General features: G+C 50.9%; 1 protein-coding gene and 1 pseudogene across 2 annotated transcripts; one reads left to right on the top strand and one right to left on the bottom strand.

The window, feature by feature from the left end:
- Window positions 1-575: 575 nt before the first annotated feature.
- Window positions 576-20,454, top strand: LOC144170079 (UPF0764 protein C16orf89 homolog). 2 transcript variants are annotated; one of them, XM_077699625.1, is made up of 6 exons: window positions 576-1,009; window positions 5,216-5,401; window positions 7,284-7,540; window positions 9,055-9,214; window positions 18,235-18,402; window positions 19,688-20,452. In XM_077699625.1, the coding sequence occupies exons 1-6, from the start codon at window positions 808-810 to the stop codon at window positions 19,789-19,791; spliced, it is 1,077 nt and encodes a 358-aa protein (XP_077555751.1). In that variant the 5' UTR covers window positions 576-807; the 3' UTR covers window positions 19,792-20,452. The 2 variants fall into 2 exon arrangements, with proteins under 2 accessions (XP_077555751.1, XP_077555753.1); XM_077699627.1 differs by having other exon boundaries at window positions 838-1,009; window positions 5,227-5,401; window positions 19,688-20,454.
- Window positions 20,455-25,563: 5,109 nt separating this feature from the next.
- On the bottom strand, window positions 25,564-25,692 carry LOC144171241 (U1 spliceosomal RNA; annotated as a pseudogene).

The raw sequence follows: 25,692 nt of genomic DNA, 5'->3' as shown, positions 1-25,692 counted from the left end.
AATACGATGTCCGTATTCCAAAATATTCGATTCGATTCACAGTCAGTTTTTTTTTTTTATGTTCGTATTCGGTTCGCTGCCCCGCCGAACAAACACCATTGTCACTCGCACACATCTGCTTGCAAGACTGGCCCAGCAATGCGCTCGCCGATTAAACTGGGCCTGTACGTACAGCGCGATGAAACTCGCGCGCGGGCGCTGGAAAAGGGGTTTATGTCATCAAGCCATTAACGCTCACGCCGCGGGGTTCTCTGGTCACAAACTACTGCTACGTGTATAGTCGTAGCATGCAGAGCCAATTCATACTTTAAAAAAAGTCAAACTAACGATCAACAGCGGCGCCTACTCTATGTGCGCAATTAACCCAACCTCGCACCCCTTGAGCACAAACAATTTTCTTCCTCTTCTCAGCTTGTTGTTATATAGTTCTTTTTTGGAGTCAGTGCAAATGGTCCGCAGCTTTCGCTCGATAAGCGCTCTCTGCAGACGCTTGGCTCAGCCCTCTTGCGCAACGTGTGTGTAAGAGCCCTGGCCTTGTAAACAAAATAAACCCCGTCACGGTGCCGGGTGAAAGCTGAAAGCTGACGCCAGTGGCCACCAAGCGATCTTGTCTTTCCTCTTCCGCCAATTGTTTCGTAGAGCAATCACTATAGGCGCCGTGCTCGCATGCAGCTGGACGCGCCCACAGACAGTTGGCGTGGCAGGCGAAGTTCACGGGACGCTCGACAAACTAACAAACAAAAAAGGCCTGAGTTCTTTAAATCCGCAAGTGGTGGTGAAAGCGATCTTTGAAGTCCAGAAGAAGAAATGCTGTCACGGAGGAACGGCTTGGAGATGGTAGCAGCGCTTCTCATCGTCCTCGTGGGCGGTACCTCCGGCCGGCAACAGGAAGAGCTTGTCCCGCTCGACTGGCAGATTTTGTCCGCTTTGGAAGCGACCGTTGATGCTCTTGGGTCAAGAATGCACATGATGTACGTGGATGGTGCAGTCGGCCTGCGCTTTGCCGACGGTGAGTGGCGTTCCAGCGATGTATTTTGTTTTTGCCCGCCGTATCGTTTCGCAATTCAAGAACTGCAGCGAATATTCCATGCCAGCTTAAACGACTGCGCTACCGAATAACGCTGCATTTAAGCTTGACCAACTATGAATTAAGCGCGGTGGACGCTTTAAATACGTTGTTGTGACGGCTTTTGAGGGCCGACTTGCGGCTCAATTGTCAAAGGCATCGGGATTAAGTTGGCAACGAATTAAGTTGCACGCGAGCTGGAATCACGCTGGCGCAGTCAGTCAGTGTTACTTGCTTGGTCCTGTCGTGGACACCAGTTTAATTGATTGTCGCCTGCTGGAGCGTACCAGTGTATATGACGAGCGAATCGTCCACCGTCATAGATGCGTGGGGTCGGTCTTTGATGTCCAGGATTCTCCGGTGGCAGCGAAGCGAGGGAGTCGGACTCTCGAATTCACAACAAACAACTTTCTGTCCCGGGTCGGCAGACGATAAATACAAGCGCAAGTCATAACCCCGGCAGAACTGGCTACGTAAACACAGTATAACTGAAGAGAGAGAAATACAAATCCAAACAACACGCTGAGAATGCGGATAGACATTGCAACTCTACACTATGTACAAGTTAACAGCACTACACAGGACGCCATACAGTCTTAGCAACTATTTCTTAGAACATATAGACCGCTCTATCGGGCGAGGGGGAAACGTACTCTCGCACTCAGCGGTCGCGGTGCGCGGGCCGCCTTTCCCCCTCTCTGGAGTGTGCGCGCCGATCACGGCGGGCGGGGCGCGGCTGCTCCTTTTCCTTGACTACGCTTTGTAGGCATCGCGCGTGCAGGTTTACCACTAATTTACGCATTGTTTTAATAAAATGATGCTAATAAATGAGCCAGACTAGCAGCTTGCAAGTTGCGCATTTGAAAGCATACAAGATTTTTGGCTATTTTGTTGTGCTGAGCTCTTTCGGTACACCTACTTCAGAGTATAGTGGCAAAAAATTCTTCTACCTTCTTTCCAAACTAAAATGGGTCACTGAAACTTGTCTGCGCCGCAGATGGTATTAATTCCATCTCCCCTGTCGCTGCGGTCACATTGCGGCATACCCAAGTAATACGTGGGCAGGCCTTGGCGATTTTCAGGGACTACTATCTGCCTAGGTTGTCCCTTTCCCCAGCCAATCTGAGGGGAAGGGTGGAGGGAGGCTAGTGAAGGGGATTCCGCCTCCCTTCTTTCCCCATCCCCGACTGGCGCAGAATAAAGTTGTTCACTAACTCACTCCAGCCAAGAGTTCAGTCTATTACCCAAATGTGATGTCTCTTTGTCGGCAACATCAAACCAAGCAACGCAAAAGCGAACGCTTGCCTGGTTGCCCAATGGCGGACGCTTAATAAGCCCTTAATGGCACTCTCCAGGAGCTGTGTTGTTTATTTTATTTATGTTGTACATTAGTTGCACGGCTTATTGTGCTGCAGAGCAGCTTTAAATTCTAGAGAGAGGCAGTTTTGTTTATAGTTGGCGGCTGTGGTGGCTGAGGGTGAGGAGTGCAATTGATAAGATTTAATAAAAACTATGTAATATGCCAAATACTTACTAAGCTCACCCAAAACTACCTACCCTGCAGTGATATGAAGCCAGAAGTCTGTCACACTGACACGCGCTTCTGTTTGTTGACCATGGGCGCCGAGCGTGTCACGGTTAGATCGTTTTAACAAACATCAGTTCTTGCAGTAAAGCGATCAAAATACCCGCTATACGTGATCCACCGACACACACACGCAAACAAAAAAAAAATTGTGACGAAGTATTGCAAACATACGTTTGAGAGGGCATCGTTTACCCACCGTATACCACGCTACCTCGAAGCGAATTTCAGCCCCACCGCCACCCAAAAGGCCGCCAATTTAGGCCAGATCGCTTAAACTGGTCCTATGCAACAACTTTTCCACTTAAAATATATTAGGGAAAAAAACGTACAGCGCGCTACAACGAGAAATTCACCGAGCCGCCGCTGGCGCCCATGCGCCGTGGAGCCAACGCCCAATCCAGCAAATCGGCCAGCTAACAGAGGGCCCTAACAGCAGCTTTCACAGACGGCGGTGCATATAGTCAAACCCGTTTATAGCGAATTGCAATATGCACCGCGATTAGTTCGATATATCCAATAGTTCGATATAGCCGAACCCGCCTATAACGAACTTATCGTTACAAGTTCGCAATCCGCGGGAGCCCCCCTCCCCCTCCTCAACTCCACCATCCCTGCATGCATAAACGAACACAGTAAAGTAGCCGTTACCATACCCAAAATAATCCATTTATTGCAAGTATTAAAGCTACTTTCCGCCTAAACTGCCTACTTTGCAAAGAAAAAAGCGGTGATTTTTGTTTTCACTTTCGTTTTGGCGGCTTCAACTAGCATAGCATTCTCCACAGGAAACATTGTTTGCACCAGTTCGAGTCAGCGTCCTCAAAAATGTAAGAAGCATTGGCGGAGCACATTGACTGCCGAAAGTGCTTCATTATAAGGGTCGGACGCCTTTCACTCGCGACATCATCGGGAATGTGGGGGAGCTCTTCCCACAGCTCACCGAGGCTGCTGTCTTGGTCCGGACTCGCTGACTGCGCGGGTTCCGTCGTGAGCCCCGCGCGTCGGAAACAGTTACGTCATGTCGCTCCGTGCGAGGCGCAATGTCTAAGTCGCTACTCTTGCTCCGTGGTCGCGGCCAATCCACATCTCAATCGCCGCTCCGAGACCATGCATTTCGGCGGCCATTCTAGGCGCGCAGAGTTCGATATATCGGATGTGAACTTCGTTATAAGGAATATGTTTCCCATGTATTTCCGTAACTGAATTTTTTTTGTTCGATATATAGCATAATTCGCTCTATCCGGATTCGTTATAGCCGGGTTTGACTGTAGTCACCGATGATCGGCTGGGGATTTACTGGTGTCATTGCCTTGTGGTAGGCCCACCAAAGCTTCTGAGAAGAGCGCCTTCACATCCGCTGTTTAGCAAGGCCGATGTCCAGACTAGCTGCCTGTGAGGTGTCCGTGCGAGATCTTATATACTCTCCGTTTCCCGGGTGTCTTATGTTCTACACGTTTTGCGTCGTGCCGCCGATCACGTGCAGCGCACAGGTGGTCCGCGGTCTGCTATACATGTGACTGCGGCGTGTAAGATTCCACTCCTGTGTCGTTAGGCTTCTGAGGTTCCCGTTGGCATCATCAAACGCGTTGCCGACCGCAATCACGGCTTTAGGCAGCTGGACCGACTATGTTTAGTACACAGCTTTCTAAGCAGCCGCATACTCTACCAACTCCCTACATGCAAACCACCGACGCCCCAACACATAGCGTCATCATCGCCACCTCATCCGTATTCTTTATCCTCTCTTTATATCGTTCTGCCTTTCTCTCTCTATCTCGCTACTTTATCCTGTTGCTCCCCCTCTACTTCCCTTCCCCCTCACTGGGTTGTATGTAGGTGAGCTCCCTGCCGAGATCAAAATATCCCCAGTGCACTTCCTTTCCTTTCCTTTTCCCACAAACCATCACCAGAACAACAACCACCACCTCATCCGCGGCTGGAGAAACGGCCATTGCCCTTGCACTCTGCCAGAGTCCCACCCTAAACACCATTCAATCAGACTCGCAGCAGGCCACCCGTCAAAGGTTTTGTATCCCCTATAGCCCTCAAGGCAGTACCAGATCTCCGAAGACCCCGACCGACCCCGTGCAACTGGTGTGTACCCTGGCCCACACAGCGAACGCACATATGCTCGAGCTCTTACTTCCCGGGCCACTGGCCTCTGAGCCTCTTCTCACCTTCAGGGAAATTGCTCTTCATTTCTCGTTGCCGCTTTGGGTCGCGCCTAGCAACACCTGCCGCTGCGACTCATGCACACATCAAGTGATACGACAGCTAACAATGTCTTTGCTACGATAGTGCAGGAAGTGGGCGCGGATTTTCTTTCTGCGCTTCAATCCGGGCAAATGTGAAGCCGAAGGGCAACAGAATGTTGTAAGACTCTGGAGGGTGCGAGCGCACATTGAGAGCTATATACTTCTTGAATATACCTTTCTTTGAGAGCAAACGTCTCTGCTGTCTGGTCTGCTGTTTCTGTCTGTATTCGATATTGAATTGCTTTGATTCCCTCTACTATATGTATCGCCTGTCTGGACCTTCATGGTTTTTGTTAATATTTAAAGATCGACTGCAGACGTTCCTCGACCTCCTGGCACCATCTGAGGCGTACACTGGCGACGGTGTTTTAAAGCCTTTGCCGGAAAGCTTCAAAATACGCCTTCATGACGTCAAGGTTCTCCAAATGAAAGCCGAGGAGCTAGCCGACAAAGCTGCCGAAGATGTCCTCAAGACCACGAACTTGGAAATGCGTAAGTCACTATTAAGGTTATCCATAACATTTCAGGTCCATCATGGTCGACCATGTCATGTTTTTCAAGACTGTTTCAGCGCAGCATCTCCTTTTCGCGTACGTGGCTTTCGCGTAGCGCTAGCACGAGCATTGGTCAGCAATACTTTGTTCGCATTCGGCTGAGGACTATATGGAATGAGCACGAATATTCAAACTTTGATGGCTGGTTGAATAAGCTGATTTGAGTTTGTGCCCTTCTGACCCCCTTCACGTGAACATACACGGTAGCTGCCAAAGCCACGCACAAATCATGGTGTGTACGTGTATAGTAAATAATGGCTGACGGAGGGTTCAACAAGACACTTGCACCCTCTCCATCGGAAAATAGCATACTCCTGGGACAGTGGGCGCTTTGTTGTCGTTTAAACAGCGAACCTGTTTAGCAATACGTTGATTCCGGCGTTTCACCTAACTCAGTATAAAGAAAATAAATCACCAGCACTGGCGGGATTCGAGCCTGTACCTGGTAGATGAACGGTGTTGGAGTAAGTCGTCTTACGCAATCGGCTACGAACGTGAGCTAGTAAACGATAGTCAAACGGCTTACTCACTTGTCTGTGACTGTAGGGGGAGGAATCGCGCCACCTTCTCGACACAGAACACGTGATAAGGTACACGTTGCACCTGCGGTCGCCAAGTTTATATGTGCGTGTTCCATTCATTCGTTCTGCTTCTTAGATTTGCTTCTTCTTCGCCGTTATAGCAACAAAGATGGAGTGAAGGTCATTGCGGCAGCAAAGAAGCAAATCGGCTGCAGTCGTGGTTTAAACCGTCGTGATGGTTGTGAAGGTTGCGTACAGCTTCGCTACCTTCAAGTCTTACGCGTTAGTGTGAGCTCCCTGCATTTTTTACAAAGAGGATCACGAGAAATCATGGTCAGAGTGGCACCATTGCAAGGCATCGCTGTAAACATCCCCGAAAACTTTGTGTCCGCGCACTACAGCCGGGTATAAACGTATTTCGAGTACAATCATTTTTTGTTGTTTTTGGCGATGCTGACGGAATTTTGTGGTTGACGTACCCCTAAAATCTGCGTTGTAGAGCGACATATGCCAGTGCAATGTGGTACTGGTGCTGTTCAAAGGCACCCAGAAAAGCTTTGTGAAGGTGGCAATTAAATGCATTCAGGTGGTAGAACACATAACGGCGGATTTTTGAGCCGAGTGTGAGCCCCATACGTTGTACGGATAATTTGTCAACGATTTTTGAAGATAACCTTTCTCAGCCGATGAGCGCGACGCCGCAGCGAGCCCATCGCTGCTGACGCAATGGCGAGGCGCCCCCTGATTCTCCCAATCGCCGGCGAGGTCGGCCGCCGGCAACGTCACTGTCATTGACTTCCGGCGGCTCTTCCCGCTTTCGGCCGTTAGGCTCCAGGTTGACGTTTAAAGGCGGAGTGTCGCTATACGGGTCGAAGCCCATATCCGCGCTCATTGTGAGGAGACGCTGTTTGAGATCCGGATCCATCAGGTGAACGATACGGATGATTGCAGACTGTGCAAAGGTAAAGGCGGGCCCGCAGCGATTGGCGCGTGCCTAGGCGCAGGAATGTAGCTAGCGCAGAACGGAAGTCGAGCGTCGCGATGTCACATGGCTATTCCCAGTGTTTCCAGCTGCTTTGAAAGAAGCAGAGAGGGAGGAGGAATTGACCGGCAAGGGGGGAGAGGTGCATTTAATTGCTTCTGGTGCAGCTAATACAGAATGTAGATCACTAATTCCAACGGCATTGCATCGCTATATTGGTGTTGCGCGGCAATACAGGCCTTTTGTAACTTTTACAAAAGGCTTTTCTGGGTCCCTTTAAAAGGAGAACTTTTTCACACAACGCCTGTCGTGCGCAGTGTCCCGAGGCGTGCTGCAGAACGACTTCTGGAGGTACGCGCCCATCGGAAGAAACGCTCAGCCCAGCGACAACGCGTCGGGCAGCGCTTCGCAGTACCAAATCTTCGAGGCGACCTCGGACAGGTGCATCACGCAGCTGTTCTCGCGCACCGGTTGCCGAGCCCTGGACAGCACGTGCTGGGAGGCCATGACCGGCGGACGCCACCACGGATACGCTCTCACGCACCAAATCCTCTTCCTCACCATCGCCCTGAAGGTAAGCACAAAGTTCAGATCCAGCGGGAAACCGCTTGTGGTGCGTACGTAAATAACGCCGCGGAGCAGCACGGTTCATTTCGTAAATGTATGGCCCCTTTTATAAAAGTACGGTGCAGCATCCCGGATGCCATTTCTACCGTCACCTTTGTTTTATTTTTTTGTTTGTTTGCAGTAATACCAACGCGGCACAAATGCGCAAACAAGACAGAGTTTGAGGCACAAAGACACTCGATTTAGTTGGTTAATGAGGTTTGCGAGTTTGTAGTTTTAAGCACAAAAATATATATTTCCATAAGTATTGCCTTTGTCGTGTACAAGAAGGTACGGTATTGACCCTCACCGGAACGTCCACGTCTGTCCCATAATGTGATATATACTCGTAGTCATAGGCGTGCGGAAAAGGGAGGGTGTGCCGGGGGGTGGGGGGGCGCCCCACTCTTATTCATCTTAAGGGGAGGGGCGCCAAATTTGCCCTATGCCTTTACTCAATCGAACCTGTCCCGTAAGTGTATGACCACGCGTAAGTTTTCACGATAATGGCAGCCGGCGAACCCTCACGTTACCTTCCAAAAGCTGTTTACTTCGTGGGAATCGCGGAGAACCACGGCCCGTGATCCCGAGCCGGCACGCGCTTCAGGAGAGACGCTTGTGCGCTGAAACCGGTCCGGCGCTCCGCTGTTCGTCTGCGCCCCCGAGAGATGGCACCACCGGTCCGTGAGGGCATAGGCATAGGCGCGCCGGCGGCGCGAACGTGTGCGCGGGGGAGACGAGGAGAGTCTCGCCAATCCTCCCTGTTCTGTGGTCTCGCCGGAGGCCCGGTCGGGGCAGGATTCGGCGGAACATTGCGGCGGTGGCGGATACATGTATCTCAGGTGGGAACCTTGTCGCGCGTCGTGAGTGCCTGCCTCCCGTTCGCGGTCACGACCCGGACGGCGTGATTCGTGAACGCCGTTGAGCCTTGTGCTCGCATGCTTTGGGAGTCCCCAAATAAACGGCTGTGCTTCGGCACTACTGTCTACTGTGTTCTCATATCGGCGAACCTCACTGGGCTGCCGTAGGCATGGAAGCCCGCGTGGTTGACACGCCAGGAGCTAGCGTCGTAACCTACCCCAGAGTGCTGGCAAGGTCCCCGAGGAATTCCTCATATCCCACAACTTTCAGCCCCGGAAAGGCCGTTGTCAAAAACACGTTATCACATAATTTTCATTTTTGCATCTATTGCGGAGCTTCTCGTAAATACGTGCGTAGCACCAAGCACCGATTAAGTTTATAAATTCTTATTATAAATTCTTATTATTATAATAATTTCTTTATTATATTAATAATAAAGCCACCTTATTACCTTATTATAAATTATTCTTATTATAAATTCTAAAGTCGGGAGTTGCAGGGGGAGTGGGGTGCGCTGCGGTAAGACTTCACCCCCCCCCCCCTAATCTAGAACCCTGCGCACGCCTATGCTCGTAGTTCGCGGCGGTAACATCGTAGTCTGTCTTCACGTTCTTCTTACAGCTCAACTGCACTGACGTAACAGAAGCGTACGGCCAACGCTACAATCAGCCGCTCGCAGACAGCATTCTGGCCTCCAAGTGCGACCAGGTGGCAGGGGAAGCCCAGACGTTGGCCGACGAAGGGTTTTCTTACTACCAGAGGGACCTCTTCCTCGAGCAGGGTAGGTAGCTTACAGTGCGAACGGGCCGACTGTCTCGCAACATAGTCAAGCTAATCAAGCATGAATGGTGCTAACGAGTTGTTCATCGTGTCGTGATGTTCTGAAGCTCACGAATTCGGTGAAACGCAAGGTTCGTTCGTTCTATATGTCTTTTCTTGGTCCACTCCTATCGTATTCGTAACCATTGAGTAACTCTGCTCGTAACCATCAAACCAGGTTGCTAATTTAAGGAGACTGTTCACGAATCTTCGTTAATGGCCAGAATTGTGGTACACCACCTCAAGCTTCGAAGAACTGACACCACGGGGCGTCCAGAGTTGACGATATTTTCCCCTCTTTCTTTCTTTCTCCCCCACGGCGCGAGGAGCAGGAACACTGGGCAAGCTTTTTCTCCATAGAAATTCCCCGAATTAGGAAAAAAAAAAATAGGAGGGGAGTCCTCACAAAAGGACCATGCATGGTCTCCAAGAACGTATGTCGTCTCAACCAACGTTACTAGAAATTCTAGTAACGTTGGTCTCAACACATGTCTTCACCAAGCGGGCCGCAGCCGCCGCCGCAGTTTGTTAGGCGAGCAGTGTGTGCTCCCCTGGACTATCGCCTGAGTCGCGAAGGCCGGCTATCCACCTTAAACCGCTTTTGCCGTGGTGTCATTGTTAACTTCGCTTTTGCCTAATGCCGAATAGTTTGGTACTCTGTTTATGACATATGAGGTGCTTTTCAGCGCAAAACCAGTGCGAAGAGAATGCTATTCTTTTAACAAGGCTTAGTATAGTTCTAGTATGGTTTTGGTACGGCATTTATACATGAATATAATGTTTGTTCATTCAAATTTTCTTTTAAACTCACGTTATTTAATAGTAAGTTAACATAAGATTAACATATACGCTACAGGTTCTCCGAAGATACAAAATTCAATTAAAGAAAAAAAACCTACGCCTAAACAAAAAGTGGGCATTTCACTCTGAATTTTCTCTTGAGCGTTGACGATGGTCAACCCTAAGAAAGGCATACATACACGCACACTTTTATTTTGATGCTGTTGATCTTGAAAATGCTGCCTAGTATTTATAGCTAATCTACTAAAAAAATCCCCATGCAAGTGATTAGACATGTAGCCTTGAGGACCAAGGTATGTTTTGGTCTTGCAAGTGGTACCTGTTGTTAAAGGGACGGGACACTAAAGGCTGAATGAAATTTTGTTTTAACTGAAAGATCATACGTTTCGTTGCACTCTCATCGTTTGTTCGACGAGCAACGATGCGTTATTTCCTGAGAAATACACAAAGAAAGCTGGCATTTCTCTCTCCCTCTTCCCCTTCATTTTTTCGTGACGTAGACATAGCGTCACAAAATAGGAGCGCGGCACCGGTGCGGTCTGGCATCAGTAGCTTTTACGTCACCAAACCATGGCTGACCACGGAGAACGTTTCTTTGACCGAGGAGGCTGGCTTTCACTTTTATTATATGTTACCGACCGAACCAGAAATGCTTTTCACCGCTCCAGCGGCCGTTGGGCCCGCCTGCGCCGGACACCTATAGTTCATACCACAAGCTGCATGAAGCACTGCGGAGGCTACATTGTTGTCAATAGAGCGCCCACTGAGGGCGCCTAACTCACTGCGAAGGAAAGCGAGAATAGGCGCCGGGGCTTTGCGGTTCCACCTGCCGAGAGGGGAGACTGAAATGTCCTTTCAAAACCCCCTTCATGGTGAATTAGGCGCCCCGAGTTGGCGCTCTATTGACAACAATGTAGCCTCCACAGTGCTGCATGCAGCTTGTGGTAATAGACTTAACGCCGGCCACGAACGAGGCAGCGACAAGCGCCATTTCAAATATCGCGCAAGAGCGGCTCAGCTCGTCTGGCGATCACGTCCAGCTCATATTCTCTTCTCTCACGCGGCATGCCAACCTTGCCTAAAATACACACTCGCTTCCCCCAGCTGTCTCGAGTAGTCTTCGTGGCCGGTAGAGCTGCGCGCACTATGCACGGATTATTTATCAACGGCCGCTCGCAGCAAGCCGAACAGCACAAGTTCGGATCGGTCGGGTAACCCTCTGCCGTAAGTACCCTAACCTTTTACGGGAGATAAAGATCGAGCCGAGCGCGGGCACGCGTAACCAATAGCAACATCCGCGCGCGGAGAACGGATTGGAAGCTCAGTTTGCCGTTCACCATGGTACGTTATTGACTTGGGGCGCTAATTGCGCACCAATGCTTTTTTTTTTAAACGAAACTGAAAGCATGATGGCTGACGAGCGTGAGGGAAGCAGATTGTCTCGCACTGTATAAAATCTGTTGTCTGCGCGTTTTTTTTTTAATTACGCCAGCTCACGGAAAGCGTTGATTTACATTTATTTCACGTGCTCAACCATTTCGGAGCTGTTTATTTTAGGAAAAACATTTATAGATGCTTCTCCAATGAGCTCTCGCCGTACAGAAATATTGTGACGTCACGTACCCGAAAGCGCGCGGGGCGTCGGCACCGGTTTTCACGTTTCTGGAACTTTCTGCCTTATTTAACAACTGCGATTTGCGACAATGGTGAATTTGTATTCCCGGCACCTTAATCTATCTGTAGGGCGCTATGTCGGGCGAGAGGAAGGAGCCTCAGGCAGGACGACCGTTCGTCGCAAGGCAAAACCAGATTCTATTTTTGTCAGCACCAGTGCGACCCCCGTGTCCTCGTGCGCTCGCGCGGCCACGCAGCCTGTGTCCATGTCCATCGGGCTGCTGCGCGAGGAGCGGCGCTCGATCCAGCGATGTCGCTGGAGCTGCCGCTACAGGGCTCCCCCCCAAGAGAGGAGCGGGAGTGACGAGCGAAAAAGTCATGCATGTTTCCAGTGGACGCGCCGAGGTCGTCTTGTTAAAGGGGGCAGAGCAGGTTCCAACGAAGTGACTTCGGGCGGCTCGAAGTACGCGGGCTTCAGGCGTTCGATTGCCACGGTGTCTGGAGAGCCGTTGATGTCCAGTACGAAAGTAGTCGAGTGACGTTGAACGACTGGATAGGGGCCGATGTAATGTGGGCGCAGTGGTCCTCGGACGGGTCCGTAGCGCACGAACACATGCGTGGCAGTTTTGAGGTCAGGGTGCGTGTAAGTCGTCGAGTTCTTTGCAAGGCGTGTGGGCTGAGGCCGAAGGTGTCGAAAAACCTCTCGTAGGTTATCAATGTATTCACTTGCAGGGACAGGTTGCGGAGACTCGTCGAACAAATCCGCTGGCAAACGCAGAGGTGTACCGTAGACGAGCTCAGCAGACGTGCACGAGAGGTCCACTTTGTACGCGCTCCGGATTCCGAGAAGCGTCAGTGGTAGCCGTTGGACCCACTCGGTGGGGCAGCCGTGTGCAGTGAGTGAAGCCTTGAGGTGTCGATGAAAGCGCTCCACAAGGCCGTTCGACTGCGGGTGGTACGCAGCTGTTCGCAGACGAGTCGTTCCGAGAAGACGCAGTAGTTCGGTGAACAGGGATGACTCGAACTGCCGGCCGCGATCGATGACAACGGTGGAAGGGCATCCGTAGCGCGACACCCAGGTAGACACAAAGGTTGAAGCTACTGTGGAGGCCGTGATGTCGGGAGGAGGGCAGGCTTCGGGCCAACGTGTGAACCGGTCAACACAGGTTAGAATGTACCGGTAACCTTGGCAAGGGGGTAGGGGGCCAACGATGTCAACGTGAACGACAGAAAAACGTTCATCGGGCCTGAGGAATGGCATGGCAGGGGGAACGGAATGGCGTTGGACTTTTGAACGCTGGCACGGCGTGCAGGCTCGTACCCAGTCTCGAATGTCAGCGTTCATACGGGGCCAAACGTAGCGGGACGCAATGAGCTTTTGAGATGCCCGAATGCCGGGGTGGGCCATGTTGTGTATGGCGTCAAACATGCGGCGACGATGTGAGGCAGGTAGGAAGGGTCGAGGAACACCTGTGGACGTGTCGCAGACGATGGTCACACCACGAAACGGTACATCTTCAAGGTTGAGTGCAGTAGGTGCTCCACGTAGACGGGAGAGCTCGTTGTCGTTGGCTTGCGTCGTAGCCAGTTCTTGTACGTCAAGCGGGTCGGTAACTGCTTCCAGCGTTCCTGGTGAAATAGCATTTACATCGTCCATGCGACTCAGTGTGTCTGCAGGGGAATTGGCCACACCACTGACGTGCTGGATGTCGGACGTGAACTCCGAGAGGTATGCTAGTTGACGCACCTCTCGTGGAGTGTAGAGGGTGTCAGGGCGGTTCAAGGCGAACGTGAGCGGCTTGTGATCAGTGAAGATCGTGAACGTGCGTCCTTCGAGGTGATGTTTGAAGTGACGAACAGCGAGGTACATGGCTAGCAGTTCGCGGCCGAAAACGCTATATCGTGTCTGAGCCGGAGTCATGCGCTTGGAGAAAAACGCTAGCGGTTCCCATGCACCTTAACTTGCTGCTGAAGGACAGCTCCGACGGCAGAACTTGACGCGTCGGTCATGAGTGCCAACGAAAAGTTCGGATTTGGATGAGCCAGCAGTGCAGCGTCGGCGAGAGCGCGTTTGATGGCCGTAAATGCCCTTTCAGCAGCATCGTCCCAATCAAGTGAAGTGGATGACCGTTTGGTGGAAAGCAGCCTGTCGAGAGGTTCGAGCAGCGTGGCACAGTTCCTAATGAAGCGGCGGTAGAAATTCACCAGCCCTAGGAACTGGCGGCGCTTTGTCACTGACGCTGGCTTGGGAAAGTCGATGATTGCGTGAACCTTGGCGGGGAGTGGACATATGCCAGTGGCGTCCAAACGATGACCAAGGAAATCGAGGGCAGTGGCACCAAACTCGCTCTTCGAGACGTTGATGACGATGCCGTGAACAGCGAGACGCTCGAAGAGAAGGCGAAGATGCTTCAGATGCTCTTCCAGGGATGTGCTGGCCCCCAGAATGTCGTCAACGTAGGCGTAGACGAACGGTAGCCCTCGTGTGACGGCATCAATGAAACGCTGGAATGTTTGTGCAGCGTTGCAAAGTCCAAATGGCATGCGCAGAAATTCGAACAGGCCGAATGGGGTTGTGATGGCAGTTTTGGGGATGTCTTCTTCTGCCACGGGAATCTGGTGGTAAGCACGAACCAAGTCTATCTTAGAGAATATCGTGGCCCCGTGGAGAGTGGCGGTGAAGTCTTGGAGGTTGGGTAACGGATAGCGGTCAGGAACGGTCTTGGTGTTCAAGGACCGGTAATCTCCGCAGGGGCGCCAGTCACCAGTTTTCTTGGGCACCATGTGCAGTGGTGATGCATGGTTACTGGATGATGGACGGATGACGCCCAGTTCCATCATGTGCTCGAATTCCGCTCGGGCGACTTTGAACTTGTCAGGCGCAAGCCGCCGTGGTCGAAAGAAAACGGGAGGGCCAGTGGTGATGATGTGATGACGGACGTCATGACGAACAGGCTGAGTCCAGTCAGGTGGTGCTGTCACGGTTGGGAAGTCCCGCAGCAAGGTGGCGAACGGTTCATCGGCAACTGTAGCACAGGATGGTGCTAGATTAGCGGCTGCAGCTGACACACCTTGCACTGAGAGGAGTGTGGTAGCATCAAGTAGACGCTGCCGCTTTAGGTCGACGAGAAGGCCATGTTTTGCGAGGAAGTCGGCACCGAGGATGGCGGTGCGAACGTCGGCGACGAGAAAAACCCACCGGAAAACTCGGCGGAGCCCCAGGTTTAGAGTTAGTGAGCGTTGCTTGTAGACGGGTATGCGCGTGCCGTTCACTGCTTGTAAATGCGAGGTGGCACGAGAAGCACGATCCGAGCGTGTAGCGGGCAAAACGCTAACCTGGGCACCGGTATCCACGAGAAACCTCTGTCCGGTGGTGCGGTCGGTGATGTGAAAGAGGCGACATTCCTGTGTTGGGCCGAGATCGCTTGTCGCCGTTAGCGGTCGGCCAGGCCGTTTCCCGTCCAGGTGCAGGGCAGACTGCTGTGGCGGGCATCAGCGCCGAAACGCCGGTGGTAGTAGCAAATGCCCGGGTTAGGCGATTCACTGCGTGGGCGCTCTGGGCGCCGTCGCTGCGACGACGAGCGACGGCGTTGACGGGAACGTTGCGGCGAGACATCGCGGCGTGTTGTGGCAACGATGATCTTCTCTAGACGATCGCAAAGGCTGTCGAGTCTAGATGAAGCGGCGGACTCACTGGACGCTGAAGCGGGGTTCCTGGGGCAGGGAGGAGACGGAGGCTTAGCCGATGCAACCGCGGCCACTTGAGAAAAGGGGGTGGCGACCTCCATGACTTTGTCTGCCAGCGCGGCGAGTGCCTGCAGGTCCATGGCTGCGGCAGTGGCGAGGACCATTTGGACGTTGGAAGGTAGGCGCTGAAGGAAGAGCTCACGCAGCAGTGTGTCATTCATGGCGTGAGAATGCGTGCCAAGGAGTTGCTTCATGTGCCGTAGCAGTTGGCTTGGCCTGCGGTCGCCGAGCTCCTCGGAGGAGAGAAGCTGCTGGATGCGCGTGCGTTCCGAAGCAGCTGTGCGCTCCAGGAGTGCAGCCTTGAGCTGGTCGTAAGGCGCTGCGGGGCGGGTATGGTTGAACGAAGTGAGGATGTCGGAGATCTCCTCTGCGGCTGTCGGCGGAAGGGCTCCGACGACGTGGAGAAATTTGGTTTCTTGAGAGGTGATCCGAGCTAGCTGGAATTGCGCCTCTGCTTGCAGAAACCAGGTCGTCGGGTGGCGCTCCCAGAATTGCGGAAGCCGAACGGTTCGCTTCCTTCACTCAACAGAATACCCTGGCTGAAATATGAGCGGCCTGCGACGCGAAGAACATAGTTCAATTGGATCGCATTTATCGCGCCGACGGAGCAGGGCGCGGAGCGGCACTCAGCAAATGGACATCAGCGTGACATCACTCCAGGAGAGGAAAAAGAAGTGACGCGACAGCGCTCGTCAAAAACTCGTGACGTCACTTCACGCGCGCGGCCCCACGAGCGGCGAGCGGGCGCAACACCCTCTCAAGTGGGCGCCGGTGACGTCCGCACAAAGCGGTGAGGTCAAACCGGGAGGCTGTCATATGCGCCGTTCGGGATGAAAGCGCGGGAATTTGAAACAAACGATTTTCAGGTCGTTCAATGTAATTAACTATCGCGCGCTGAAGTATTTGAAGTGCTGTTTCAGGTTTGCCAGACCATTAAGCATCGATAAAAGCAATAAAAGTGTAACATAAAATTTTCGTGTCAGTGCTCCTTTAACCTCGGTGGCGTGTTCGGTAGGGTCACCAATTGTAGGGCGCTATGTCGGGCGAGAGGAAGGAGCCTCAGGCAGGACGACCGTTCGTCGCAAGGCAAAACCAGATTCTATTTTTGTCAGCACCAGTGCGACCCCCGTGTCCTCGTGCGCTCGCGCGGCCACGCAGCCTGTGTCCATGTCCATCGGGCTGCTGCGCGAGGAGCGGCGCTCGATCCAGCGATGTCGCTGGAGCTGCCGCTACATATCCATACAGACCAACTTGTCTCCACCCTTTAGTGTCCCTTTAACTAATCTACCCAAGAAGCATATCCAAGGCAGGGGTGGATCGAGGTGCCTAGCTTGGGGAGGGGGTCCATAAAGCTTATGGGAGGCGGGGGGAGGAGGGTTGCTTTTTTTGGGGAAAAACGCATTAGCACTGTGGGCATAGCCTTACTTACTTGTTACCGCTGCTACACTACCCTACATTTAAGATAGCAGTAGTAGCCTAAGGAACAGCATAACGCGCCGTCGTGATTCTCACTACTCTCGCACAGCACCGAACTGCGGAGAGAGTGCCCACCACGGGTTCGAGCGAGCCCAGCCGTATGACGGCAAGGCCGGCTCTCGCAGCGCGTACGTCAGTCACTTTGAAGGGAAGCGATAACTTTCATAGTACAGGGGTTTATTACGTGGACAACTACGATACAAAACATTACACTGCACAACGCACCTAGCCCCTGCGGCAAACACCCGTCAGCATATACGCCCAGCGCAGCTTCGGGCAGAAGCTGTAGAGTGTCCGCCTGTGCATGCTGCCCGACGCTCGCTGAGGTAAGAAAAGGGGGGGGGGGGGTTCACAGTGGGCGCTAAACATTTCAAGCCTCTGGGTTCGACCGGGCGGCATCGGGGCTCGTCCGCTGACCTTAGACGGCGCAAGCCGTTACAGCGCGGACGTGGGTCAACCACGCCAACAGACGGGTAGTGCCTGGAGACTCCCCGGACATCATGAATAATGAACTGAAGCAATCAAGGCATGCGCAAATCAACACGGTGGGTGCCGTGACCTACGCATGTAAGGAACAACGGCCAATGTAAGAAAGGCCAAGAGTAGCCGAGAGTCGCCCTACTGGGGAGGAGAGAGTCGCCAGCGCCTCCGCGCCCCGAGTGGAGGGGTTTGCACCCCACGACACACACAAAGCCGACAATGGGAGCTTGTAAAACAGGCAGCTCACTGAAAAAGAAGGGACTAGAAAACTTGGCCGCGTATCGGCTTGTTTCACTGCAAATGACTTCGAATGATGATAGCGTTCTTCAGCCCCTGCAACGTACGCCCCCCTCACCTCCTTCCCCTTCCCCTCACGCTCGCCCTTCTCTCTCCCTCTCCTCTTCATCTCTTCATCCTCCTCTCATCCCCACTTCCCTCTCCGTACTCCATTTACCTACCCCCTTCTACACCCTCCAGCTTTCCCTCTCTCTCCTCCCCTTCCTCACCCTATATATACACTTCCTATTCCTCATTTCATGTCCTCCCGAATCCTCCCGCTCCTCTCCTCTGTCCATCCCTTTCAAGCGTCTAGTCTCTTGTTAGTTTTATGGCAAGGGGTGTGGGGGGGGGGGTAGTAGCGGAACTAGTAAGAGGATGCGCTGGATGCATCCAAGTTCACTTGGCGTGCCCGCCTACAGAGCCGACTGCGCCGAGCAGCGACTGCGTTTTGCCTTGCGGTTCACCGCGCGCTCTCGGCGCGGAAATCTAGCTCTCGCTCGACAAACTTGGTCCAACCACGTTCACCAACGGCAACATTTTTCGTTCGTTACTGCACGCAGTCCCAACCATTCTTTCTGTGCGCAGTGACGGTGTGCGGCTTCACGGATCACGACGTGTTTAGAAACACCGCCTTCATGAAGGCAGCGCTGTCGTGGCAGCGGGACGACGGCTGCTACGGACTGCCCACAAGGACTGAGGTGCCTCGGCGGCCCCACCGAAGAAGGGCCAAGCGCGAGGAAAAGACTGACGTAGGTGAGCGGTCACTAAAGTATAATTCACAGTAATGTGTGGCGTACACAGCAGAGGTCCGCATGTGCTTTGCACAATATGCAATAAGGAAAAGTGGTATGAGGTAATAAGCTGCCGGGCTGTAAGTTACGCAGCCTTTCTTCGTGCAGAAATTGCAGTACAGTCTCCTAAAAAAACTGTGGTTGATTCCTCTGTCATAGGAATCGCTAAAACACGAAAGGGAAATGTACATCGAAATTTGCAACTGTGTCTTGTGGGTGTGCTTGGCGAGCGACGTCCTGCTGGAGGGTCGCTTCGGCAAAGGTGTACTGGCGTCATTTTCATGACGGATATGACGTCAGTGAAATATTGGTGTATCCCGGCACAAAACACTTTCGTGTTAAATTATAAAACCTGAAAACGAACAACCCGAAGTATAGCGTACTCTTAAGTGCTAAAGGTTCCTACCCCGCAAGAAGATCCTGTGTGCAGGGGTGCACCCTTTACAGGCCGCTTGATTCGTTGTACAGCTGTCACTTCCGTGACGGATATGACATACTTGAAATCTCGTGAATCCCGGAATAAAACACTGTCGTGTTAAAATACGCGTCTTGTCGGCTCGCTGTTCCATAGAGAGGGTCTCGTGGAGCGGCTTGCGGAGAACAGTCCTCGCTCCGAAGCGCAGTCAGAATGGATGAGCAGCAATCGCCGTGCCTACAGAAGCAGAACACAGCGGCTGGTTGCTGAACCCTCAGGTGCGGGATCCTCAAGTCTTGGCGAGTAAAGGTTTCGGGCCGCCCAAGCCCGAGGCCCTTCCGGGAGGAACTCTGTACCCGTGTGCAGTTGTGGGGAGGGAAGCAGACATTACGGCAAGTGCGCCCTAAAGATATTTCGGGGGGAAACGAAAGAGCTGACGTACGTGGGATTAGTAGGGGGAGCTGTGTGGAAACAATGTTCACGACGGTTGCTCGGTGAGCCAGTCAATAATGCACCTTAAAAGGGGCTGTTACAGTGCACTAAGACAAGGACGCAAAGAAAAAAGACATGGCACAGTACCCGGAAATTATGGCCTGCCAAACGATTAACATGGTTCCTCTCGACCGTGCCGCAAGCGTGTCCTACGCTAGTTGCTTACACTGCCGACTCCTGGAGACTGACAGGTTTTTAGCGTATTGTTAACCTTCTTGAGGCTACTGCTTTTCATCGCTGTATCGCAAAGTTCCAGTAAAGTCTTAGAGACAAAGGAACTCATTTAGATCGTAGAAAACACTTCACTATCGCATACCGCTTGATTGTTTCTGTTTTGCAGATGGATGCTCGATGCACACCACGGCCGTGGCAGCGGGGGCCCTGTCTACGTACCTGGGAATACTGCTTCGGGCGGAGCTTGCTGGAGTGCAGCTCCTGACATGACTGTGCGATCACGTGCCACATGACACGCAAACAATATTGGCGCGTAATTTGACTTGTGACCAGCATTTGTCCACGACTTGATTACCTGCCCCGCTGTCCCGCCCTATTTCACTAATCCGAACAAGCACTGTCCCAGCATGGACATTTACAGTTTCATCACGAGACCGACATAAACTTAGTTAAGACAAGTTTACCTATGTAACTAGACCAAATTAAGCCGTACTGCGAGCATGCTTGTCGGCGGCATTGACTATATATGCTCATCTATAACGAAAGACGGAGGCAAGGCCGTAACTTACAAGTGTTTTGTCACCGCGTATTTGCGCTGTCCGCGCACTAGGCTCTCGAAAGTGCCCCTAAAAAACAGTTTTGGACCCTTGATTACATTCGTTTGTTGCAGTTTGTAATTTTTATATAAAGCCACTCGTCCGAGTTTTATCATGAGAAAGTTATGCATATTCGCACATATGAAGCATATTTCAAAAATAATGAGCCCCTCCGTCAAACGACGACGATGGTTGAACGCGAAGCTTTCTTGTGACGGATTCTTTAGTTGTCGTCCAAGTTTTACGAAACGCTTCGATCATGTCGAAATTGAGCAAAAAAAAATATTGGACGTACATTATAGTCCGAAACGCCAGAAACTTCCTCTGCTGATATATATATATATATATATATATATATATATATATATATATATATATATATATATATATATATATATATATATATATATATATATATATATATATATATATATATCCTGTCAAGGCGGGCATTTGAACTGCATTGAAAATGAGTAAAGTGCACTGCACTTCCTTTCATCTGACCGACATCAACAAGACCATGCTCGTGGACTTAATCGGCCAGTGTGGCTGCACTGCGGTCATAGCGCGCAGCTGGCCTTGAACGATCATGCTCACTGCAGACACAGTTGAAATCGCCCATAAAGAGAAGCTTTCGTTGTGTTCAAAGGAACTGCCCCAGCGACAAGAACGTTCTCGACAATTAACTGCATGGTGCAGAGGCAAATGGTACGCCATTCGACACCCCCAAGGACAAGGTCACAGCAAATCAAACGCCCTGAAGTATCTACAGTGCAGGAGAGACAAGAAAACCCTACTTGCTTGCTGATGAAGAGGAAACATCCGCCAGACAAGCCTGCGGAATGAGTGACGCATAAACTATAATGTTCTAAAAGGGCTCTAATGCGGCCGCTGTGGCCTCATCACCACAAAGTTTTGTCTCCTGAATCGCGGCGATGCGTACGCCCATCAGTTTAAGGAGACGTAAGAGCTGATACTGCGTTCTTCTGTTCCTGAGTCCTCTCACGTTAAGTGTGGCAGCGTGCAAGGCCGTGACACTTGCCATCCCGTTGGAGCAGCTTACGTAATTACTGACCACTGTATCGTCTCAATCTACTTCGGTAGGTCAAGACCACGTAACAAGCCCACTCAATGGGATCTGTGGAAACTTAATACCTATCTACTGGCTGACGAATTTTTTTGCAAAAGGGTATCTGATTGCTTAAACCATATTCTAACAACTCCCGAACTATCCCTTTATCAGAAATGGGATCTCTTTAAACGGGAAATTAGGAATGACGCAATAGAGGAGTCAGCTCGGCTTTCGTTTTCAAAACGCTTTCATGTACGCGAACTTTCCCGTACATTGGTGACGCTTCACGAACTGGAAGCAGTCAATGCGGGATCAACTCTGGAAGAAATTGAGATTGTGAAAGGACAATTGCAAAAATATGTAACTGAAAAGTATCATGGTGCCTTAATTCGGTCCAGAACTGAAAGGTTCTTTGATAGTTATGCTTCTCGCCGGTGTCTTAGTGATGAGCGCCAATCCGCACTAGCAAAGGAGATAATTGAAATTTATTATAATAGTGTTAGGTATACTGAAGCTAATGAAATAGTCAGTGCTTTCCACACACATTACAGCACGTTATTTGGGGGGTCCAGTATTAATACTCGGCAATTAAAGTTCCATTCCCTCATTGACTTACTTCCAAGGCTTACAGAGGACGAGTGCGTGATGGTGTCAGGGCCTATTACACTGGAAGAAGTTAAAGATGCCATCTCTGCGCTTAAGACTAACGAGACCTCAGGGCCAGATGGCCTTGGTGGGGAGTTCTATCAAAAGTTTTCTGGTATCCTTGCTCCAGTTCACTTGGACGTATTTACGGCTGCCTATGATCATATATATCTTGCCGCCAACCTTTTATTCAGGACACACGGTGCTAATCCCCAAAACTGCGGAGGCAGAAAAATTAAGGTACGTAGATGCTTACAGACCAATCTCCCTCTGCAACGTTGACTAGGAAATTTTTGCAAAAATTTTATCTAGGCGCCTTCAATTTGTAATCACTAGTTTAGTGGGGTCCCACCAAACTTGCGGTATTCGGGGCAGGAGTATTCACACAAATATTCATATCGCTCGTTCTGTCTTGGAGTGCGTGTCCGATTCGGTAGATCAGGTGACCCTAATACAAATTCACGTTGCAAAAGCGTTTGATCGGGTTTCTCATGATTTCTTATTCGCACTTCTGGCAGCAGTCAACTTAGGTGATGTGTTATATAAGGGCATCAAGCTGTGCTATGATCGGTGCAGTACACAGCTTATCGTCAATCGTATTCTGTCTGAGCCGATTGCGATCGTCTGTTAGACAAGGCTGCCCCCTGTCACCGTTGCTGTTTGCATTATACCTCGAGCCTCTTTGTCTCAGCATTTAGCAGAGTCAAAGAGTGAAAGGTTTTTGCTTAAAATCGTGCGAAGTTAAGGTGCTTGCTTATGCAGATGATATAGCGTATTTTTGCGCTGACAAAAGGAGTGTCCAAGAAGCCCTTACAGTCACTAAGCAGTTCTGCGATGTGTCTGGAGCGGATGTTAATATGGAAAAAACTAAGGGATTTTGGATCGGACAATGGGGAACAAAGCCATCCAGATTCGCTGGTATTATTTGGGATAGCGCCCCACTTCAGTACCTCGGTGTGCCGTTACATCAAATACGGAACACAGGGCCTCATTGGTCATCAGCGCTCACGCAAGTTAAGCGCGCATCGCAGGCATGGAATGGGCGAGACCTCTCTGTGTTTGCACGTGCAAGAGTGTGTAACGTCTTCCTTGCCACAAAGCTCCTTTATGTGCTTCAAGTGCTTCACTGTGCGCGAGCAAACGTTCAGGCCCTACATAGAGTTTTTGCAACATTTGTGTGGGGCTCTCAATGGGAACCTATGCGCAGGGACAACTTGTTTCTTCCTTTAAAGGCATGGGGTGTTGGGTTCATGCATTTGTTTGTGCACCAACTTGTGTCACGTTTTTTCTTCTACAAATTGGTTGATCACCCACTTTTACTAACTGTACTTCAGCAGCGCATAAGTTTCAATTTGCCTTTTTTGCTTGTATGTACGGGCGAAGTCAATACGAAGCCTCCATGGGGATTTCTCAAAGAGGTCGTGGAGTCATTTAACTTTCTTACCGCGCGGTTTTCCTTGGAATATCTGTTCAGCATGTCGAGGAAAACTATGACGAATACTCTTTTTGAAAGTCTATTCCCGGTGCCTGATCGCCAGCCTTACTTAGGCCACGAGAAAAGCAATATTTTAAAACGCGTAATGAGCATGTGTATCCCGCCAAATGCAAAAACATTTTTCTTCAAGCTTCATTCTTCCACACTCCAAGTTGAGACATGGCTGCGCGAAAAAGGAATGTCTCTTCCTTGGTCGGACAATTGTCGCCTCTGTAATCAGCCAGAGACAATTGATCATTGTTTTGTGTTGTGCCGGGACGCTGTGTTCTTCTGGGACGTTTTGCAGCGGACACTAAAAAAGGACATTGACATCACCCCGTACACCATTCGCTTCCTGCCATTTGAAGATGTTAATCGGGTGCCATATGACGTTTTCGTTCTCCTAGGATTGTTTAGCTTGTGGAAGTGCCGCATGACGGATCGGCATGCGGAACCCCCTAGGCCGACCAAGTGCATTTTTCGGGAACAGGCGGTGTTGGTGCGGAGCGTTTATGCTGCGCAGAGTGATCCACCAGAGTGGGTGCCTCTTTTGGAGGCATGCGTTTGCTTGCCTGAGTTTTGATCTTTGTTCAACTGATGTCTGTCCTTGCCCTTTGCTGTCTGTTAGTGTTTATATTGTGTGTTAAGTGTCTTGTCTTTTGAAGTTTTCTAAAATTTCCATGCATTAAAGAAAAAAAAAATGTCGAAATTGAGCAATCGGATTGACGCCGGCTTCGTACACACGAGGGACCCAGGTTCGATTCCGGCCACGGGAGCGTTTTTTTTTTTTTCTTCCACTTCGGCGTTTTCGCGTTACAGACGCCATCAGCGAGATCACTAAAGCTTCACTTTATCAAGTAACAGAGCAGTTCCCGATGTCGACATCAATTAGCCATTAAAAAAAAATAGGCCATGGCTACGGAACACAAAACAATAAAAAGTGCCCCCATGTTCATAATCCCCTCTCTGTAACGTTACAGATGCATTTTGTGTGAAATAAATACGTTAAGAAGTAATCATTATTTTTGTTATCTTTTTACAGCGAAGCTGTTTGTGGCAAGGGTCCCGTGCATTTTGTTTGGCGTCAACAAATCCACAAGTGCACCCTACAAGGCGTTCCACAGCGTTCCAAGGCGTTCCATAGGGGTAGGCGTTCGCGTGTTTTTCGTTTGTTTGCACACGACCACTGCGCCGCACCGTTGGCATTGTTGTCGCTGCATATTTTCTCAGCAAGACGGCCCGCGTGCTGCCGTGAGAGAGGGAGAAAAAGACAGAGAGACTTAGTTTAAGCCAAAACTGGTAGAAGAAAGGGGGCGAGAGGGTCGGGGTCTATTCATGACTGCAACTCTAGTGGGAGGGAAAAATGCCTATCGTCGCCCGAGTTCATACCTTCGTTCAAAATTCTGCGTCACTTCAGATTGGCTGGTTGTACACCTTCACGAAGTTGTCTGGCTCATGGTTTTTTGCAAAAGGGTGCGGGAACAGACGTGCACAAGAAGAGGCAGGATAGGCGCCAGACCTACGACAAAGTTGCACAGACGAAAACATCGTTTTTTTTTCTATCAAAAACGCGTGCCACGTTGTTTCAGATGGCGGTTGAACAAATGTTCGCCCGCAGGGCTGTAGCAAGAAATATATTTCAAGGGGGGGGGGGGGGGTTGTCATGCGCCACAGGCAAAATAATAAAAATAATAATAATAAGAAAGATAGAGCATAGGACGCCCAAACAATACATGCCATTTTTTTGCATGCACAAAGTTCAGAGGGTGTTCTGACACCGAAACAACCCCCCCCCCGCCGGTCGTTCGATTTCTACCCAACATTGTTCGATTGACTGATTGGATTCAGAGGTGTGAACAACGGTTTGTTCGTTATCCGTGCCATTTATGTGTTCTTTCCGAATATTCCCCTACAGCTGTACTGCGCAATGTCTTCAGACATTGTTTATTCGATGCAAAGCCTGACGAAACATAACATGCCAGCAGCTGACACCACCTGTACAAAACGGCAACGGAATAACGGCTACGTTGAAGCCACTGCACTCTGAAAAAAAGGGCAGGAAAAACGGACCATCTCCATTAACGTAAAACCTGGGGAAGGGCGAGGCATGCAGTGTATAAATTCATGCATTCAAAGATTGCTAGTCTCTCTTGCCACACGGTGCGCTGATTGGGCACCATAGAAGCGCCGATGGGAGGAGCAATGGCGCGCTTGCTGAGGCAGTGGCGCCCTCTCTTGCGTTGAGCCGGATCTAAGCAATTTACATGCCCCATCTGCCCCAGTTTGGGCAGTGGCAGGGGTCAACGCGAGCGCAGTGCAATGCCGTGCCTCGCCCTGGGGTCTCGTCCTCGGTGATCAGCGAGGCCCCCGCACCAGGTAAGTAT

The sequence above is a fragment of the Haemaphysalis longicornis genome, unplaced genomic scaffold (genome assembly GCF_048455015.1).
Source record: "Haemaphysalis longicornis isolate Haplotype H1 unplaced genomic scaffold, Haemaphysalis longicornis Haplotype H1 scaffold_2, whole genome shotgun sequence".
Taxonomy (NCBI): Eukaryota; Metazoa; Arthropoda; class Arachnida; order Ixodida; family Ixodidae; genus Haemaphysalis; species Haemaphysalis longicornis.
Note: the sequence above shows the minus strand (reverse complement) of the source record. Positions and strands in the feature narration are given on the sequence as shown.

What these genes read in the sequence shown, in the direction of transcription:
- LOC144170079 (XM_077699625.1), top strand. Translation starts at nt 808, where the DNA reads ATGCTGTCACGGAGGAACGGCTTGGAGATGGTAGCAGCGCTTCTCATC. An exon ending in GGACCTCTTCCTCGAGCAGG is followed by an intron (nt 9,215 to 18,234) that starts GTAGGTAGCTTA and finishes TTCTGTGCGCAG; the next exon opens with TGACGGTGTGCGGCTTCACG. An exon ending in CGAGGAAAAGACTGACGTAG is followed by an intron (nt 18,403 to 19,687) that starts GTGAGCGGTCAC and finishes TCTGTTTTGCAG; the next exon opens with ATGGATGCTCGATGCACACC.